Source organism: Antechinus flavipes, chromosome 1 (genome assembly GCF_016432865.1).
Source record: "Antechinus flavipes isolate AdamAnt ecotype Samford, QLD, Australia chromosome 1, AdamAnt_v2, whole genome shotgun sequence".
Lineage (NCBI taxonomy): Eukaryota > Metazoa > Chordata > Mammalia > Dasyuromorphia > Dasyuridae > Antechinus > Antechinus flavipes.
In genome coordinates, this window is record NC_067398.1 from 59,073,358 (window position 1) to 59,094,422 (window position 21,065).

At 39.9% G+C, this 21,065-nt stretch overlaps 1 protein-coding gene across 1 annotated transcript in view; it reads right to left on the reverse strand.

Annotated features, from left to right (window-relative positions):
• Positions 1-577: 577 nt before the first annotated feature.
• The window catches only part of EFCC1 (EF-hand and coiled-coil domain containing 1), a 73,104-nt gene continuing 52,616 nt past the window's right edge, over positions 578-21,065 (reverse strand). The window contains exons 3-8 of the mRNA XM_051983629.1: positions 13,750-13,919; positions 11,109-11,244; positions 8,894-9,059; positions 4,806-4,964; positions 4,018-4,087; positions 578-1,391 (exon numbers count right to left, since the gene is read on the reverse strand). Of these exons, the coding sequence (XP_051839589.1) occupies positions 1,258-1,391; positions 4,018-4,087; positions 4,806-4,964; positions 8,894-9,059; positions 11,109-11,244; positions 13,750-13,919 (835 nt within the window). The 3' untranslated portion in view covers positions 578-1,257. The remainder of the gene's footprint in view (positions 1,392-4,017; positions 4,088-4,805; positions 4,965-8,893; positions 9,060-11,108; positions 11,245-13,749; positions 13,920-21,065) is intronic.

The following is a 21,065-nucleotide window of genomic DNA, read 5'->3' on the forward strand; positions in this document are numbered from 1 at the left end:
TGGTTTTTGGCACCTTCTCTCCCCACTCCAGGATGACATGGGGAGCTTTTTTCCTAAAGAGACTATAAAGGGGTCACTTCTGGATGATGTTGATGTCCTCTGAGATCCATCATGGGACCATCATATAAATTATCCAGAAACCCTGTTTTTAGCATGAATTCTCCTGCTCAAGAATCTGCCATAACTCCCTACTTTCTATTCATAAAGCTCAAACTTTTTTGCTTGTCATTCAAGGCCTTCCATATGTGAGTACACCCATTGCTTCCTCACTTTTGTATCTCAAAATATGAGCTCTCTGAACCAGTGAGGCAGGTTTTCTCATAGTCCCACCATACTCCTTTCTGTTTCTGTCTGCCTCTCCCATGCTATTTTTTTCAACTTGAATGCTATTCCTAAGTCCATTCAGCCTATTGCTTTTTTTTTCAAAGGTGAAATCCTACCCATCCTTTGAAATCAAGCCCCCTTCCAGCTCCTCCATGACTATACCAGCCCACACTAATTCTTTGAATGCTAAAAACAGTTTAGCCCTTAACCGAGGTCAATAATTGAGCCCAATTATTTCACAGGAAGCCAGGGCTCTAAGTGAACTTCTTGTGGGCAAGAAGTTTTTATTCTTTTTATTCTTAATTTTTTCTCCCCTCTCTACACAGTGCCTAGGGCAGTGATGGGCACACATCTGGGTTGCAGTAACATCTGGAGGATTACTGGGTTTCACTGGCTTGGCTCCCAGACTGGGAAGGGAGGGAATTTTATGGTGGGAGAAAGACCACACACTCCAGGGGCTTGTGGGGTAGCAGGAGGGAAGTGCTAACTGCTTTAATCTGAGATAAAATCTGACAGGCTTAACCTGAAATTTATCAGCACAGATTAGGAGGCTAGATGTGGCCCATCAGGAGTGATCAGTGTGAAGATCCAATGCACCATTCCATCAAAGGCGGAGATGCAATCTTCAAGGCAGGGCAGCCTCCATCACGGATGCAGGTGTTGACGCAGAGGCTTGTGGACACCATCAGCCTCTCAGGCCATTTCTGAGCCCAAACTTGTCCTCCATAGTTAAACCTCCCTGGGAGGAGGGAGCCAATGTCTTATCCACAATGGGAGACCCACTAGGGAGAGATCCCAAGGGAAACGATCCCCTGCTATACTTGGTGGGTCCACTAGGGAGGTCCACTTGTATTTTAATCGTCTGATGGTCCAGATCCAGATCCAGAGCCCCGTTTCCAGCACTTCTCTGCGGAGCCGTAAGACCACTGATGCTCAACAGGAGATGATGAGCTGGTTGGTAAGAGCTTGGGGCGCCTGGGCCTGCTCCAAAGGTTGTTTCTGTAAGAGCTCACAGCTAGCCAGTGTCCGGTACAAGGCATCCAGGACTTCGAAGGTGTGGGCCTTCTCTGTAGGAGACAACCAGGAGGCAAAACCACAATATGACTTCAGGACCCAGGCCAGCAAACCTTTACAATAAGAACCCACCCCACTCCCTGTCCTGGAGGTAATGGGGGAGGGGAGAGTTACATAGAAAAATCATTTCAGATTGGAGGACAGACTGGAGAAGGGCAGGCTTGAGGTAAAGAGACAAGTTAGGAGGCTGTTGTACAATCTATTTCTCATAGTGTCAACCACATTTTGCCTGATATTAATGTAGATTTATGTTTTCTGTGCATACAGCCCCTATCTGAGCTCTAAAGTCCACAAAAACTGGACTGATGGTCTTAGATGGTTAGATTGTGTTGATGGGAGGGGCACAGAGATGACATAGTGGCTAGAGCACCAGTTCTGGAGTCAGGAAGACCTGAATTCAAATCTAGTCTCAGACACTTAATACTCACTATGTGACTTTTGGACAAGTCACTTATCACTTAACCCTAACTGCCTAACCAAAAAAACAACTATCTGTCTGTCTGTCTGTCTGTCTATCATCTCTCTCTCTCTCTCTATGTATATAAATACATAATACATACATGTATATATTTACACATACACACTCATATATATGGTAAATGTTGATTAAACTGAATTGTTCATTTTTCTGTCTCTCATGATCACATAGAGCATGGTCCTCAGTGAATGTGTCTCATCTCAAAGCAGCTCCTCTTCCCTCTCCCTCCTGCCCCATCCCCATGCCCTCCTGATGCTGCCAGAGCAGATCTGCCAGCCTGCCCAAAGTTTCTGGCCAAAAGCATCTTAGAAAACAGTGGGAGATTCTGTTAGTTCTGCTGCCATCGGGAACCACATGTGGCCTTGGTTGAGAAGGGGCAGGGCTTACATTTGGTCGAGATCCCAAAGCCACATTTGGGTTGGATTTGGGGCAACAGGTTTTCCTTGGTGGGGGGCTGGAAATAACTAGCCATTTAGCAGTAGGGAGCCTCTTGTTTTCTTTTATTTAGATTCCCTGGACCTCCCACACCATTCCTTTGGGACTTCTCTTTCTCCTCAACTTCTCCATTCCTTCCCTTGTATGCAGATTTTTTTCTGCAAAGCTAACAACAGGAGGAAGGTCATCTAGGGTGCTCAGAAAGCTTCAAAATCTGAACTTTCATGAAGTCTTGCCCAGCTCTTGCCAGATAATTCTTGTCTAGCCTCCATTTCAGCCCATTTCTTTGAAGAGAAATCTTAAAGTACTTTCCTATATCATCTTATTCTGTCCTCAAAATACCCCTGAGAAAGAGGCGGAAATGAGAATACTAGCCCCTATTTTACAGATGAAAAAATCATGGATCTAAAGTTTGGAAAGGACCTCAGAGGCTGCCATCTATTCTAGGGGCTCTTAGCTTGGGCTAAAATATGGAAATATTTTCATAACTCTCCATATAATTGACTTCTTTTGTAATCCTATGCATTTTATTTTATTCATTTAAATACATTTTTGTGAAAAGCAGTCCTTAGCTTCAGCAGATTGCCAGCAGAGCTTATGAAACAAAAAAGATGAACTCCTTATCTAGCCAAATTGCTTCATTGTTCAGATGGAGACCCTGAGGCTCAGAGCAGTTGAATGACTTGCTCAGTCACACAACTAGAAAGTGTCTGAGGCAGGATTTGAACTGAGTTGCCCTTTTGTCTTCAAATCCCGCAGCCTATTCTCTATGCCATGCTGCCTTCCAAGAATCAGGGGGGCTTAGGATGACAACATTAGGTACCACTTAATTTCATTTATGTAGTATTTTAGATAGACACAATGATAAAAAAGAGGGACTTTAAAAAATGAAAGCTCAGAGATGATCTGTGGGAAAAGTTTTTGACCTGATATGAGGAAATACCGTGTCTATAAGGGGCTGAGACTAAAAGGTCCCTACTAGCTCTGACATTCTATGGGTCTCTTTAGGATTCTAGAGCTGTATAGGTTCTTTCCTTTCAACTTCAGTGCTGTGGGAAGCCATCTGTCCTCTGGGAATCTGGATAATGAGTATAAGTGTAATGACTCTAGGCATTTGGTCCAAACTTCCATTCTGAATTGGTTGTTCTCTCCCTTTCCCTTTCCAATGCTCCAGGATGGCAGCATATGAAGACTTGGGCCATTTAAGCAGTTTTTGATGTTAAGATGTTGTTTATAGGGAAAATTTTACTTGTAGTTTTGGAATTGGGGAGCAGGGCAAGGGCTAGAGACTTGGGGGAGAGATGTGGGAAGGGAGAGCAAAACTGGAGGGAGATTGAAAAGACCTTATTCCCAAATCCCTAATCTGGCTCTGCTTTCTGCCTTGAATTCAGGGTTTGTTTTGCAATTGAAAACTCCAGTGTTTATTACGTCTCCAGGGGGACCTAGCTTGTATGTTAGGTAACAGAGCAGATAAGCCTCTGCTTGCTGATATCACCTAGGAGTCAAACTGTTCTACAGGCTTCATCCAAACTTTGATTCAGAACATTTATGGATTTTTTTTCAGGAAGGGCTCTTTTAGAAACAGATTATCATTGTAGAATACTGCTCTCCCCTTCTCTCATCTCTCCCTCTCCTTCTACTCTCTAGCGACTCATTTCAGAATAAAAGGGACAGAAATGATTTTAATTACCAAGAAGCTTTCCTACCATGTTGGGGGTCCTGACAAGATTCCAAGGTGTTCAGCAACATTTTCCCCAAGACTCTTTTGGATATGTTCTTAAAAAGGAACAAACAACACATGGAACAGATCATTCTATACAGCATGTCACTATCACATCATTAGTATTAGTATTATTATACATAGAGAGCTGCTGCAGAGTCAAGAAGGCTGGGATTCAGATCCTATCTCTAACATACACTAGCTCTGTAGCTATGAACAAGTCACTTTATTTCTCTATGGTTGGGTCTGATGGACTCCAAGGTTCCTTCTTGTTTCAAATCTATGATCTTACAAATCACACTATGTATCAGAATTGGTAGGACTTGAAGCCATTTAGTTCAATTGAAAGCTGACTAAAAGTCCCTTCTGCAACATTGCTTGCACAGGATCCAGATTTTTCTTGAAGTGGGTAAATCAAAAAAGGTCTCTGGCAGCAATAAAAGTAATAAGAGACCCATGTGGACTCAAATATTCATATGTAAGTGAAAATAATGGTGGACTAGGAATTAGGAGACCTCAGTTCTGATCCCACCTCTACCACCAAGTCTAGTGTTCTTCTAACTGTACCCCCATGACACATCCAATACACAATAAATGACTGAAAAGGTGAAAATGAGCTAGACTTAGAACTTGAGTGGCTTAAGTATATGTCTGGTTTTATTTCCAGTAGACTACATATTGGCTGCAATGGGGATTGAACGAGAAATTCAGGAAGTAATTCCTATGTTCTAAGTAGGTGATGATAGCAGAAGGAGCCTTGTTCTGCTGGCATACCAAATCCCGAAGTCTCTGGAGAAGCTGGAGGACATCCATCAGCTTTTCTTCCACCAGAGAAAGCCGAACTCTTTCTGTCTCGAGCATCTGTAACTCCATCTTCAGAAGCTCACTCTCCTCAGCTTTCTGCTGAATTTCACTGAAAAGTGGCTCCTTCACCTGGCCGGAGATAAAAGAAATTCAGCACTGGAGCTGTCCAACAACCCAATTCATTCCACCTTCCTTAGTAGGTGCTGTCATCCCTCTGAGCTGGTGGCCACTAGGTACTTGTTAATGTGAGGATGGGGTGACTGCTTTACTGAAGTAGGGGAAGTTGGGATAAGAAAACTGACAGAATAGATGGGGGAGCTACAAGAATTTTTTCAGAGCTTCATGATTACATCTGAACTTCCCAATGATTCTGAGGTAGGGAAGGCAGGAATGGGATTCCTATTTTATAGATGAAGAGACTCAGGTGCAAATAAAGTTAGTGGCAGAATTGCTACTAGAACCTAAGCATTTTGGCACAGGGCTTGTTATTCCATTATATGAAAGCACTTTTCAGGATTTTCTTGAACCATATTGAAAACATGATTTCTATAATCTGTAATTGTAATCTGAGGGAACGCTGGCTTGAGGTCAGATCACCTGGGCTTGAAAACTGATTCTGCTACTTTTTAACTGGGTGGCCATGAGAAAATGATTTGGCTTCCTTGGCTTTCAGTTTCCATATCTGTAAAATAAAAGGTCTAGACTAGAATGGACTCTGAAGTCTAGCTCCATAACCCTATCAACAATGCTCCTTTTTTGTTCTCTTAGGTTCCCAGGCAAAACTTGGTTCTTATCTCATTTTCCAACCAACAGGTCCTCCTCTGAGGCCCTGCCTTGACCACACCATTAATTCCCACTATTTTTTTTTGTGGCTGTTGCTTTCATTCCCCTCTTGAGCCTCACCAGAGAGTTCATTTCACAGTCGAATGCTTATTTAAGTGTTTCTAAAGAGAAGATTACAACACCCTGAGGAAAAGAGAAAAGGAGAATGACTTGAGCAGACAGAAAAGACTTTTTTTATTGCTCGAGGATGACAGCCCATGAGGGCAAGTTATCACCAAAGGATTTACTTTGTTCAGTGAATAGGAGCTAGGGAGCCAAGAAAAAAAGGGATGTATGGGAAACTGAAGAAGAAAGAAAACAGGCATGTAGGCTAAAAGGAAGATTTCAAACATGTTCCTTCTTGGGGGGCCCCTGAGCCATCAGATGCTACCTTCCCATTGTAAAAAATCATTAACCACTGGCATACTGCTTTGTGGTTCACAAAGCACCTTCCTGTACATTGTCTATAGCTTACAGTTAGACAGGGCTTTAGGCGTCTCTATAGGGTTTATATACGGAGGCAAAGGGAAGAAAGCTGGCTTTTGAGTCAAGAGTGCCTTTATCCAGCCTCTGTTTCAGATGGACTGTGTGACAAGTCACCTGACCTCCTAACGCGCTGGGCAATTCTCTGAAATCAGACGTGCAGACAGACATTGGCCAAGGGGACTTTCCCCATTGGAAACTACCTATATTAATGAAATCACTTTTTTTTTTAAAATGGCAAAAAAGCAACAGCAATTCACAATTCCATAGTATTTTTAGGTTTATGTGTTTTCCTTATATTTACTTGTAGTGTTGGATTAGTATCCTCATTTTAGAGATAAAGAAATTGAGGCTTAAGAATGAAACAAATATTTTTGGAACATAGCCAATGTGGAAATTTATCTTGCTTGATTATGTATATTTATTACAAAGGTGTTTTTTATGGGGAGGAGAGATTTTTTCCATTGAAATAAAGCAATTGGAATTAAAAAAAAGAAATTGAGGCTGAAAGAGATGATTTTAGGACCATTGATTTAAAGCTTGAAGGGACTTCAGATATCATCAAGTCCAAGTCCCTCTGCCCCCATTTTACAGATGAGAAAACTGTGTTACAGAGTGGTTAAATGATTTGTCCATGGTGAGTAAGTGCAAGTTATGGAGGGGAGAGCCAGGTCTCCTGATTCTCAAGTTCAGTGATCTTTTAGCCATACCAGATGGTATCTCAAAGGATTACAAAGCACTTTATGGACATTACCTCATTTGAGTCACATAAGCATATTCTACATAGGGAATATACATGTTATTATCCCCATTCTACAATAAGAATATTGAGATTCACACAGGTTAAGTTATGTCACTAGTAAGTCAGAATAAAGATTAGCACCCAAATCTCTGGAGTCACCTAGCACAATGTTCCATCCACCTTTTAGAGGTGAACTGAACTTTACCCTGATCCCTGAGTCTTCTTTCCTCTGATATGGCCATCTCTCACTCTAACAATATTCCTTCTCTTCCTCTGTCTCATCCCTTTTTTTTATAATTGATGATGGAACATTCTGTTTCCCAAACTGCTGTGCAACCATCACCAAGTGCCATGCCATTAACTTCTGGAGACTCCCCCTGTCACACACATTTCCTCCTTCTCCTTTTCAGACAGCATACAGCTACAGCAAAGACAAGGAGGAAGGGGAGCCTGCTCCTAGCCCTGACACTAACTGCGCCTCCTGGAGTTTGATGCCTGGATGTTACATGTTACATCAGAGAAGAAGATCCTCAGTGCCCTCACTCTAAGACTATTAAGGAGGCAACACTGTCTGCTCTATGCAAAAATGTGCTTATGTCCAGAAAACATCTTAAGATTCTTTTAAGGAGGCAGTGAAAATTTTTTTTCTTAATTATATATAATTTTTTTTAAACATTCATTTAAAAAAATTTGAAAAGAACAATAGTAACAGCAATAGCCCTCACTGGGGCTTATAGTTCAGGAAGAGACCCCAAATATGTACAAAAATATCTATAATTCCTTTCTATTATTTGTTTTTATAGTAAAGGTTCAAATAAATAAATTATTCAAGAACAAAAAGTTTTACATTAAACAATTCATATTTTTACATCTTAACCAAAGCAACCATGTCATCATCATTCAGTCTATTCACATAGCTCCTATCCTAGTTAAAGATCTCATTGCCTCTCACCAAGAGAAAGCTGCAGTTAAGTGTGAGTATTTATACAAATACACACATACATACGTATATATACATACATATACATAGATATCTATGTACCCTGCACATACTAGGTATTTTACAAGTGTTTGTTGAATTGTATCCTGTTTATTTTCTGCAGCTTCAAGAGAAAAATGCCAATCACCAGATCACAAAACAGAGAAAACATTACTGCTAATTAAACTCATATTTCTTTGAACTGAAGCCTTCACATGCAATCATATGACTACCATCTGTCCCAATGTACCATATTTCTTTTTAAATTATTTTAAGTCTTTTCTTGATAGAACTTGAATAAACAATTTTTACTGATAAAACACAATAATACTACCTTCCTTTCCAAATATAATTCTTCTTATTCTTGTCCCAAAGAGCTATCTCCTTATAATAAAGAGTAAAAAAAGAAGGAACTCAGTCCTGTAAAACTAACCAAGATATTAGCCAAGTCTAATCATAGACACAATGTTCCACATCCATAGTTCCCATCCTGCACAAAAAAGAGAGGGAGGGCAGCACCAAATTTCAATGGGCTATGTTTAAAAGGATAGCAACAATTTTCATTTGAAAAGTGACTGGTTAGTCATTAGGTTAATTGATTCCTTGGATTCTGAATTTGACAAAAATACACAAATTATCTCTCCATCTTTCCATCAGTCTTTTCTATCTATCTACCTACACATCTACCTAACTACCTATCTATTTATCTCTATTTATCTATCTTTCTCTCTCTCTCTCTATCTACCTGTACAACTATCTACTTAGCTATCCATCCATCCAACTATCTATTTATCTACCTACCTATCTATTCATCCATCCAACTATCTATCTATCTACCTACCTACTCATCCACCCAAGTATCTATTTATCACCTATCTGTCAATTCTTTCAAAAGTTCTCAGGCAGCTGCCAGGCAGAAGTGGGAAATGAGGGTTTTGCTTCATGAGGTCAGTGAAGTGTGCATGGTTCCTAAGCTAATGACAAACTGCTTCCTCATAAAAAGACTGGGTGAGGCTGCCTTGAGCATCTTACCTCCTGGTCACCCATGTCAGGCTCTTTCACATCTTGCCCCATGTTCCCCAGCTGCTCCGTCAGGGTGACAATCTGCTCTCCCAGCTCCCCTAGGGCACTGGTATGTTCATCACTGCCAAAGTGGCCAAAGTAAGACATGAGCTTCTTGGCTGTTTTATCATCGCATCTGCATAAAGAAAGAAAGTCAAACTGTGATGGAAACTTTTCTCCGGGGTTCTGCCCCCTCTCCAGTTTAGTCTCTGCCTTTGTTTTGAGGTTAACAGGTCACTGTCTCTCATCTTTCTCTGTTTCCCCTTCCTCTACCTAACCCTGATCTAAGTGTTGGGCAGTGTGGGGTGATGGATTGAATGCTGGACTTTAGGAAGTTACAAAGTGCTTTCTGGCTCATCTGTGATCCTGTAAATAGAAAGCCCAGCCCCGCCATTGCAAAGAAAGAATGGAGGTTCTGCTAAGCATTATTAGATAGCTTCATGAGATATAGTGGTCCAAAAACAGCATCATTATAATCTGGAAAGTGGAGCAACAAACTTGAAGTCAGGAAGACTTGGGCTAGAATATTGCAACTGACTTTATTTGCTGTGTGACATTAGGTAAGGCTATTACTTAATGGTTCCCAGGTTCCTTATCAGTTAAATAAAGATAATAATAGCACCTATTTCACAGGGTTGTTGTGAGAATCAGATGAGAACATATGGAAAGTGCTTTTAAAATCTGAAAGAGCTATATAAATGCTAGTTGTTGATAATATCATTACTGGAATAATATGAATTAAATTTATTATATGAACAATATGCAAATAATAATAATAACTACTAGCATTTATATAGCACTTTAAAATTTGCAATTCACATATCACATTATTCACTTGGTCCTCATAACATCTCTGTAATAGAGAAAGAGCAAGGGTTAACTAGCTCTATTTTACAAATAAGGAAACTGAGACTCAGATTTACCCAAGATGGCACAAGCTGGCAAGGAGCAGATCTGTGACATGAACCTAAGTTTTCTGACTGCCAGGCTAGGGCTCTTCCCATGCTGAAGGATAGTGTAGACACCCAGAGATATGAGGATGGATGACGTCCATCCTCAAAGAGCTTTGAGATCCTTCAGAAAAACCAGTGTGTGAACACAGCCTGAAAGTGTTTTGATGAGTATGTGGTAGGTCTTCTCAAAAGGGAGGCTCATCTGACAGCCTGGCTCTCATAACCTTGCCCATCCTGACTCTGGCTTCTCAGAGAGGGTTGTCCACCCATCTTCTCCATCTGTTTGGGAGGCATTTGAGATGAGTCAGTACACCAGAACACTGGGCTCCCTCATCCCTGCCCTTAAGGTAGAGGCTTGGTTTGGCTGCCTTGGTCGGTAGGAAAGGTAGCAGCCTGGAGCACAGCTGAGAAGCAGACCAGCCTGCAAGTTCATGTTGACCCTTTCCCTTTCTGTGTCTGCCTCCCTCATGCCATCCTCCAACTTCTCCACAATCGCCAGAACTGGAAGTTCCTCAGAGTCTGTCTACTCCAATCTTCCTCACTTTACACAAGAGGAAACTGAGACCCAGGGAAGTTAATTCATTTGCCCAAAGTCATAAATAGTATTAGAAAGTTTTAGAATTGGGATTTAAACTTAGATCCCCAGACTCTGGGCAGCTAGGACCTCCATTTTTTTTAAATTAAAAAAAAATTATTTGCTAAGGCAATTGGGCTTAAGTGACTTGCCCAGGGTCACACAGCTAGGAAGTGTTAAGTGTCTGAGGTCAGATTTGAACTCAGGTCCTCCTGACTTCAGCACTGGTGCTCTATCCAGCTGCCCTTGTTCTTTTTCTTCTAATGGATAGAATGGCAGTAAGACTGCAGATACTTACAAGCTATATAACAATGGCTATCATTTGACCCTTTTTGCCTCAGTTTCCCCATCTGTAAAATGAGTTGGAGAAGGAAATGGCAACCAGTTTGTTAAACTTTAACAAACCAGTAGCTTTGTTAAACTTTAACAAACCAGTAGCTTTGTTAAAAAATAACCAAGCAAAAACCAAATGGGATCATGAAGAATTGGACATGACTGAACACCAGCAGACCTCCAACTCTAGAACCAAAGCTCTTTGCATTCATTGTGGACACAGAGACAAAAGGAGACTTCCATGTCTACAATGAGCTTATATTCCAGAGTCAAGGGTGAGGGCAGAGATGACTTCCCTGGTTCCATGACTATAAGTAAGACATACCCGTTCCCACAACTCGAAATGCGAGCCAGCAGCTTCCTCACTTCGGCCGCCTGGGTCTGCTGCTCCCCCGGCCACGTTTCCTCCTCTTCATCAGAGGCTGCCTGGCCCTCCACAGAGCGGAATAACTGCTCATCTCCTGTAGGGCGAAAGAAGATGCTCAAAGCCCTTTCCTTCCCAGGGAAGGAGAGACAGTTAGTGATCCTTTTTGTTGGCTCACATGGCAGAAAATAGCAAGACAGAGGACAAAGGAGGGAAAACTTTTGAGAAATGTGACCTGGAGTCTTCTGCTAGGTTCCAAAAGAAATACTGCCAACAGGAAGCAGGTGTCTGTCACCTTTCTATTAAAGTAGTATAGATCAAAACTTCTTAAACTGTAGTTGTGACCTCATATGGGATCTCATAATGTTGGGCTCATGACATTATGGTTTATTATTAGTAAATGTTTGACTTACATACCTATATGTCTGGGGTCATGTATAAATTTCTTGGGCAAAAACGGTCACGAGCAGGAAAAGTTTATTAAGTCCTGGTACAGATATCATGCAGCAAGTGTGTGATCAGTAAAAGACCTGGGCTTGATGGTCATAAATCAGTAGGTGGGATAGCAGCTGGACAACCTGGGTGCTTGCTGGCATAGAATGTTTCAAGTCCAAGAGTGGACCTCCAGAGCATGGAGCACTTCCTTGGTGGAAGATTTATGGGTTAGGGTTGGATAATGGTGGAAGATTATGGAAGACAAGGCTGAGAATTGTACAAGTGAGGGCTGTGATCTGTACTAGTGAAGGGTCTACCCATATTAGGGAGATCCAAGATTCATAAAAGTCTTAAAGAACTAAAAGCAGTGGTATCACTAAGAGTGATTCAGGCTCTGGTATCATTTCACTCTTGGGGACATAACTTCCAGAGATATCCCTTCTTATTATTCTCTGGTTCCCATCATTTCACAACTCTGTTAGCATTTATGGGTAATTAGATTTTGGGGGTTTGCGAAAGGCCGAATACAGTATGTGGTGATACACAGTATGGGCTTTCTTTTGGATGGGAAAGCAGTACTTGTGTGGGCACGGTATTGAGGATGCTACGAGAAGGACAGATGTGTGCTGAGCAAATGCTCCTCTTTACTGGTACTCTCTTATGACCATCTGTAGCAATTTCCTCTCTACTGAATGTGTCAGAGTGAGTGTGAGATCTCACACCAAGGTCCACTGGGGAAATCATCCATAAGGAGAGCATCATCTTTGTTCCTGGCAGCAAAGCGGTACAAAGATCATTTACTAGTGAAGGTTGGCAGCCTTACCGATCCCCTTTCCGTCTTGTTAGGTGAAGCTTAGGGGGTGATTTGCATAGACTAGGGATATAATTAAGAGTCAAACAGGATTTCCTCATCCTAAGTCAAATAGTAGACTGGGCTCAGTTAAAAAACTAGACAAAGCTGGAGGGCTTCTTGGCTTGACCGGTTCTGAACATGAAGCAGCTGAACTAGCGCTTGGATCAGCAATTTTAATTTGGAGGGAAATCCAACTGGTGGCAACAGTGGAGACCCAGCAGAGGATCCACTATGTAGCAACACTGGCAGATGGGGAGGCTGAGGAGAAAAAAGGCAATGAGAGAATCCCAGCAGTTTGTAGCAACAAAAAAAGAGCTTGTAGTTTAATCACATACACACACAGAGAGACACACACAGAATGTGTGTCTATATATAGACACACATATATACATATACAGTTACATATACATAAATACACATCCAGACCAACAGAAGACATTAGAGGTTCTTTAGAGAATCAAGCAGCAGGGAGGGGTTCCAGTAGCTCTCAGATTATGTGTTGCACTAGTTACATGCATAAACTATCCTCATGTGTTCTTAAGGTAGGGTATTTTCCTTCTCCCAGTATGGAGAGGGCAATCTGTGGGATAGTGTAGCCATGTGTTTAGGGGAAGGGTGACAATTTCCCTCATAATTTACTTTATTATGATCCTTAACCAAATGGTTTTAACTTGGAATAAATGCATTCTCTGCCTGGTTGATCTGGTTAAATAAAGTGGAGTGGAGGAGGTCAATGAAAGGAGACTGGGGTATAGTCAATGACTCTAGCTTTGTCATTCAAGTTTAATTGCTAAGGGATAAGCAAGTATTTCCTCTAGGGGACATCAAGGTAAGATTTTTGAGGAGGAACAGCAGATAGATGGCTTATTTGTGGTATTAATGACCAGGCAATGTTAAGAGGCTGAGAGGAAGGTTCCCAGCATCCCCACTTTGGGGGATTGGCGGGATGATGAGGAAGATGAGAAGACATGGACGTTATGTAATCTTCACTACTGATAGGGGAACTCAACAGTTCTGAGATCACAACTCCATCCAGGTACTGAAGCATTATTGTTCCTTTGTTCCCTTGTATTTCTTTATTTCTTGAAGACTCAAGAGAGGAAGTACTTGCTGTATACCCAGGGTCACGTAAAAATTTCTTAGTCTGGTAAAACAGGGGCGAATAGAGATCACAGTGGAAGTTTAGGAGGCCCTGGTTTAGACTAGCGGTCACCCACATGAAGACAGTCCATCACTTTGTTTTCCTTAGTGTCTGGAACTATTGATCTCAAAGTCACAGCCCCTTCCACCTCCCCTCTACCCCCAGAATCTAACCTTCGTCAACATTTCTGCAGCCTATACCATCTTCTGTAGCTCCTGCTCCTTCAGAGGGAGAGATTCCATCTGGCTGCCCAGGAAAAAAGGCTCTTCTACTTTCTGATTCACCATCTTCTTGTGACATTTTCTGATCATTTAGTGGGGTTGGTAGTTTCCTAATCTCTGACCTGTAAAGCAAAGACATATTGTGAGAAAGAAAGAGATTTTGCTGGACTCAAGTAGGGGGAGCTCAGGTTTCACGGCATACCTGCAGGGAAATAAAAACTGTAAAAGAAAAATATACAAAACTGATATTCCGCTATTTATCCTTTCCCAACCCCCTCATGGGATGCCATTCATTGGCTTTGGATGGTCACACAGTTGGGGGTTCCTTTGGTCAGTTATTGCGACTTCTCATGCCAGGGACTGTGTAATCTGGAGGCATTGTCTAGCTCCTAAACACTCTTTATTTTCATGAATATGGGAACATGCAATCAAGCTGGAGGTTTTATTCAACACATTATGATTGCCTGAATTTCTTTGGGGATTAGCTGATTTGTAAGTACAAAGTGGGGAGGCTATGATGACTTGAGCTGTGAATTCCCTTCCAGCTCTTAACATTCTATAATCTTTCTTCTAGCTCTGACTTTTTATGTATAAAAGTCTTCTAGCTCTAACACTCATAATTATTAGCTTTTACACCTCTTCTTTCCTTTATATAACCCTTGCCAATATTCTAGTTCAGAATCCCAAGACTTAGTGCCTAGATTATTGAAATTGTCTTTTTTAAATAATTTTTTTTGTTTTAATATCATCTGCATTTCCCATTGTATCACCTCTACTACCTGCCCAACCAAAAGTCATTCTTATCTTTTTAAAAATCCATAAAACTAACTAATATTTTTTAAAAAATCTGATGATATAGTCATTGTTCCATGTCCGAGATAGAAAGAACAAAGAATCGGGGGGAGGGGAGGAGGAGGAGGGGTCTTCTCATACCTCTCCTTTGGGGAGAAGCTTAGGTATCATAATTTTATAGCTTTTATTTTCAAATGGTTATTGTTGTTCTTTCCATATATGTTATTATCGTCGTTATATAGTTTGTTTTAATGATTTTGCTTACTTCATCCTGTGAGTTCATTTAAATCTTTCCACACTTCTCTGAATTCATCATGTTCATTGTACATTTACATCATGTTAATTTATAGTACAGAAATATTGCATTATATTTGTGTATCACAATTTATTTGCTAATTCTCCAATCGATGATTATCTTCTTTCTTTCCAATTCTTTGCTTCTACAAAAAATATTACTATAAGTATTTTGGTGTGATATGGACTTTTCTTTTTTTCATCGACCTTCTTGGCTTATGTATCTATTGCTTTCCAGAATGGAAATTCTTGCAGCTCCACAAACAAAACCGTTCAATTTGACTATTCCCATTTTTTGTCATCTTTGCCAACTTATTAGGTACGAATTAAAATTGCCAAATGCCTTGATGTGTGTTTCTCTTATTAGTGATTTGGAGCATCCTTTCATATATGACTGTTAACAGTTTGAAGAACTAGCATTTTGGAATAGTTTGTTAAAATCCTTTAGTTGTTTAAATAGTATGTCAAAAGAATACTGGTTCTCATATTAGAAGAACTAAATTCAAAACCTTTTATGTTTGGGTAAGTCATTTACCTCCTTGAGCCTTAGTCTCTCATATGTAATATGAATGAGTTGACCAAATGGCCTCTGAGGTTCTGTCTGGCTTATTGGGAAAATGGCCTTTGGCCAAGTGTACTTCTATTAGACATCTATGTATCTTAGATACCAGGCCTTTGTTAAAGATAAATTTGATGCAAAGCTTTTCCCCCCTGTTGACTACTCCCCTTGTTATCTTAGTTACACACATTTTATTCATGCAAAAGCTTTCCAGTTTCACATAATCAAAATGGTTTATCTATTGCAATTGACTCTATTCCTTGTTTTAAAAATTCACCCCCTACCTATAGTTTGAAAGATATATGATCTGTTTTGCTTCTTTTAAAAAAGGATTATTAATTTAATATTTAATATTAATACATATAAATTAAGAAAATAAATTATTTAATTTACTGATTATATTTAGGTTTTGTATCCATTTTGAATTTATTATAGAATATGAAATAATATATTGGCATAAACTGTAGGAAAACAGGTCTTTTACTGCACTGAATTGGTCCAGTCATTCTGGAAAATTGTCATGAAAATTTATATGAAATGACTCAGTGAGGACTGGTGAGACTTATATGAACTGATGCTAAGTGAAATGAGCAGAACCAGGAGATCATCATATACCTCAACAATGATACTGTTTGAGGATGTATTCTGATGGAAGTGGATCTCTTCGAGAAAGAGAGCTAATTCAGTTTCAATTGATCAAAGATGGACAGAAGCAGCTACACCCAAAGAAAAAACACTGGGAAATGAATATAAACTGCTTGCATTTCTGTTTTTCTTCCCGGGTTATTTATACCTTCTGAATCCAATTCTTCCTGTGTAACAAGAAAACTGTTTGGTTCTGCAACGTATATTGTATCTAGGATATACTGTAACCTATTCAACAGGTAAAGGACCGCTTGCTATCTGGGGGAGGGGGTGGAGGGAGGGAGGGGAAAAATCGGAACAGAAGTGAATGCAAGGGATAATGCTGTAAAAAATTACCCTGGCATGGGTTCTATCAATAAAAAGTTATTAAAAAAAAAAGAAATGACTCAGTGATACTACTATTAGTACAAAGGCAGCACTTTTTGTGGTGACAAAAAACTGAAGGAGAAACTTATCAGTTGGGGAATGGTTGAACAAATTATGATTTTTGGAATAACACTGCTGTAAGAAATGATGAAGGTAATGATTTCAGATAAATCTGGGAAGACTTGTATGAACTGATGCAAAATGAAGTGAGCAGAACCAAGAGAACAATTTATACCAGGGTTTCTTAAACTTTTTTTTTTAATTGTGACGCCTTTTCATCCTAGAAATTTTTACATGGCTTCAAGAATATAGGTATATAATTCAAAAATTTATTGATAATAACTCATAATTTTTCATTCAGGTATGAGATTCTATGCGGGGTTATGTACCACAGTTTAAGAAACTGGGATTTATACAATAGAGGCAACTTTGGAAAACTTAAGAACTGTGGTCAACAGCCATGACGATAAAGGAACTAGCCAATGATGGATGAGACTTTTTCCCGCATTCCAGTTAGATAGATAATGGATTCAGTGAAGATTAAGATATGTATTTTTTGGACATGGTCAATGTAGGAATTTTCTTTGTTTGATTATACATGTTCATAATAGGGAATTTTTTTTTGGGGGGTGCATGTGGGGGAATGGTGGATGTGGGAGGGAGACAAAATTGATTTTTGTTAAGTAAAAAAAGTACAAAACCTAAAAGACTAATTTCTGTCAAGTTGTTCTCCAGTTTTCCCAGAAATTCTTGTCATATGTCAAATTCGTGTCTTTTAAAAATAGCGTATGTTTTGGGGTTTATCAAGCACTGGCTTATTGTGTTCAGTTTTTTTCTGATCCTGCTTTGTCTAATCTGTTTCATTGATCTACTTTTCTATTTTCAAACCAGTACCAAATGGTTTTGATGATTACTACTTTATTATATAAATTGAGTCCTGGAAGTTCTATTATTATCAGTTCTTCATAATTACCCTTTTTCATGACTTGCCTTCTAAATCTAAATCTTTTGGCCTTCGAAGTGAATTTTGTTATTAATTTTAAAAATTGTCTCCCAAAGGTCCTCTCTATCACCAGTCTTTTCTCTCAATGATCCATCCTTTCCATAGTTACTTAGGAAAATTTCCTGAAGCATTAAATATGATTGCCATCACTCCTGTATTCAAAATTTTTCAGCTTGGATCTCCATAGCTTACAAAATAAAATGCAAATGCCTCTGTCTAATTACTCAGTAATATCACTAAGTCATTCTGTATAAACTTTAGTGACAGCTTTCCAGAATGATTGGACCAATTCAGTTCCCCCTTCAGTGCAGTAAAGGACCTGTTTTCCTATAGTTTATACCAATATATTATTTCATATTCTATAATAAATTCAAAATGGATACAAAACTTAAATATAATCATTAAATTATTTAATTTCTTAAATTATATTTATTAATATTAAATATTAAACTAATAATCATTAAAAAAGAAGCAAAATAGATCAAGTCTTACTTCAACTTGGCTTTCCCAGCCTTATTCCATGGCATTTAACTCTCTTTTGCATATTCTACATTCCAATCAAACTGGATTACTATTTTCTCATCTTATCTTTTCCTCTCTTTACTCCTTGCCATTATTCCTCTCCACCACTCACTGACAGATTTCTCTTCCTCCAAGACCCAGGCTGAACCTCCTCCATGATGTCTTCCTAATCACCCTGTCTTGGAGTGATCTTTGAACTTCTTAGGATAAGCTATTTCTGTATGATGTGGGGCAAGTCATTTTTTTCATGTGTAAAATGAGAGGATTGTATCTTTAAGGTTCCTTTCACTGCTAAATCTCTAATCCTATTTAATTATTTTCTAACATGTTATTTGTATAATGAGCTTTGTCACTCTCCCTTTCTTCTAGGATCTTCACTGGTATTTCTATTACTCAGAATTCAGTTTCCTGTTAGTGATCGTTTCAGTTATATTATTATTTTTCTGTGTGCATTGTTTTCTTGGTCCTGCTTATGTCACTCCGTTATCAGTTCATAAGGATCCTCCAGTATTTCTCAGCATCCCTTACTTTTATCATTTCTTCCCGCACAATAATATTCCATTATGTCATATGCCATTGGTTTATATCCCTGTTGGAAGTGAATCCCAACACATCCCCACTCCCATTGTCCAACCAATGAGCATCTATTTTGCTTATAATTCTTGTGAACAAAAGATGCCATGAAAATTTTGGCATATGTCAAGCATTTATTTTAGTCTTTTGTTTCTATGGGATATATATGCCCAGTAGTGGGATTTCTGGAAGAATGTGTACAATTTGACCACACTTCTTACATAAATCCAAATTAAAATCTTGGTACAACACCTTTCACTATGAATGCTCCCATCTTTGTTGTTTTTGCCAATTTGCCCAATGACAGTTGCTTTCATTTGAATTTTTCTTACTGTTAGTGATTTAAAGCATGTTTTCATGTGGTTCCTTGTAATAATATATAATTTAAATCAAATATGTTTAAGAAGTATCTTAAATAAATATATAAATATATGAATTTATTTGGATATATTTATATGAATATATGAAACAAACATATGCACACCACACATATATTCATCTCTCTCCCTAGAGAGATATATACGTACATATACACACATACATATAAATTACATATATATATATATGCAAGAACAACATATATTTATATACATTTACATTTATTTATACATATACAAACATATATACATTTTCATGTCAGTTCCTGAAATAAAGTATTTCTTTAAGTGGTCCTGCTTAAATAAATCTTGCTAAGGGGAACTTCTGAGCTTTATTCCAAATCCTTCTCATAGTTTGCTGGGGCTGCTGAAGTCTTAGAAACCAAACTCCACACATGTCTTTGTTAGGCAGCAAAGCAAAGCTTGCTGCCAAGAGAGACTGCGAACTATCCCGGAGAGCTTTTGTTTGACCCAACCCAGCTGCCAGCCATTTCTAAAGCCACCGGGCCGAGGGCAGGGTTGTTCTAACAGGCCCAGCAGTGCTGGCAAACAATAGCCCAGAAGAAAACCATTATTCTCCCGTGCCTTTTTGCAAAGCTGTGGGGGTGGAAAACATACTTTGAATTTTTTTCTGAGAATTAATAATGTGGTTAAAGAAATTCAATGAGAGGTTTCCCCAGTGAGATGCGGTGCTTCCTGATCTTGCAATAATAGCATTATCTTTAAAGGTCAAGGGAAAGTGGCTCAGGAGGATGAAGGCTCCCACTCCACCATAGGCCATCCCTCACCTTTGCAAAAAATGGAGCTTCGGATGGTTGGTCCCCAAAGGACCATTCATGAGTCTGGCCACTTGTGGATGAGAAAGGTGACCTTAGGGGGCTTTGGGAAGTTCTTTAGGGGGGAAGCCATCAAATTAAAATCCTCCAGCTCTGCCTCAGGCTCACTTTATGACAAGCAGAAGCAGCATCAGAAGCTGGTTGTCTTCCTGCTCCACCACTACTGTGACCAGTCACTCTCAACCTCAGTTTCTGTAAAATGGAACTAATCACTCGCTTGTCTTCACAATGGTCAAATTCCCAAACCTTCAGGCTGAATAGAACCTCAAGAGGTAACTGAGTCCACACAGACTGGGGTAGAAATATTATTGGATTTGGTCTGAGGGGACCTGAAGGGGCTTTGTCACTTACTGTTTGTGTGAGCTTGGGAAAGTCACTTTCTGATTTCAATTCCTCATTTATAAGACAAAAGGTTTGTGCAAGGTTATATCCATGTTCCCATTCAGCTGTAAACTGATGTGATTCTTGCCTGCAGGAAGATAAATGGGACTCATGCTCAGTGGGCTGATGAGGATGTAGGAGGGCTGGGGCAGGACTGGTACTGATGGTAGAGGAGGGCTGCGGATGACTCAGAATTCCGTATCTTTAGTGCAAAAGCCAAAGGGCATCGCAGAGACATGAGTTACGCTTATCCTGCTCCATTCCCTAAGTGAAGGCTTCCTGACTTGAGGATGAGAAAGAAAGGAGGTGGATCTCCTTTACCCCCTGACACCCTTACATGGCATTTACAAGAGGGGAGCCCTGTGAATGAGCCCCCTCCCTCCAGGGCAGAGACCACGTGGGAGAAGAAAAGGCCTGATGGGCTGACCAGGAGGTAATGGAGGCCCTGGGGTTGCCCTGGGAGTGGCCAACCTGCCGCCATGTATTTGGAGATCTTTGTTCCCACAATAGTGTGGAAGGAAGACAATTGGAGCAGAGAGGAGCCTACTGACCCAGACCCCCAGCCATGACACCAGCTGTTAGTAGGCCACGCTAATGGACCCAAACAGCCCACTCTTGTTGGGTGACACGCCGGCATAAGCACAGCACAGACATGCCCAAAGATATGGATGCAAACGTGTAATTATTCCTAACAATATTCATTGTGTACAAAAGCCGCTTGCTTCCCAAAGTACTTCTTTATTCTGTCCATTTGCTCCTTTGCTCTTGGAAAGTGAATAGGGCAGGTATTACTAGGCCCATTTTACAAAGAGGGAACCCGAGGCCCCCAAACAGTGTCTGTGGAAAGAGCCCTGGACTTGACCATTTCTGGTTTGGCCAAGAATTTACCATGTTATGTTGGGAATGATCCTTCAAATCTC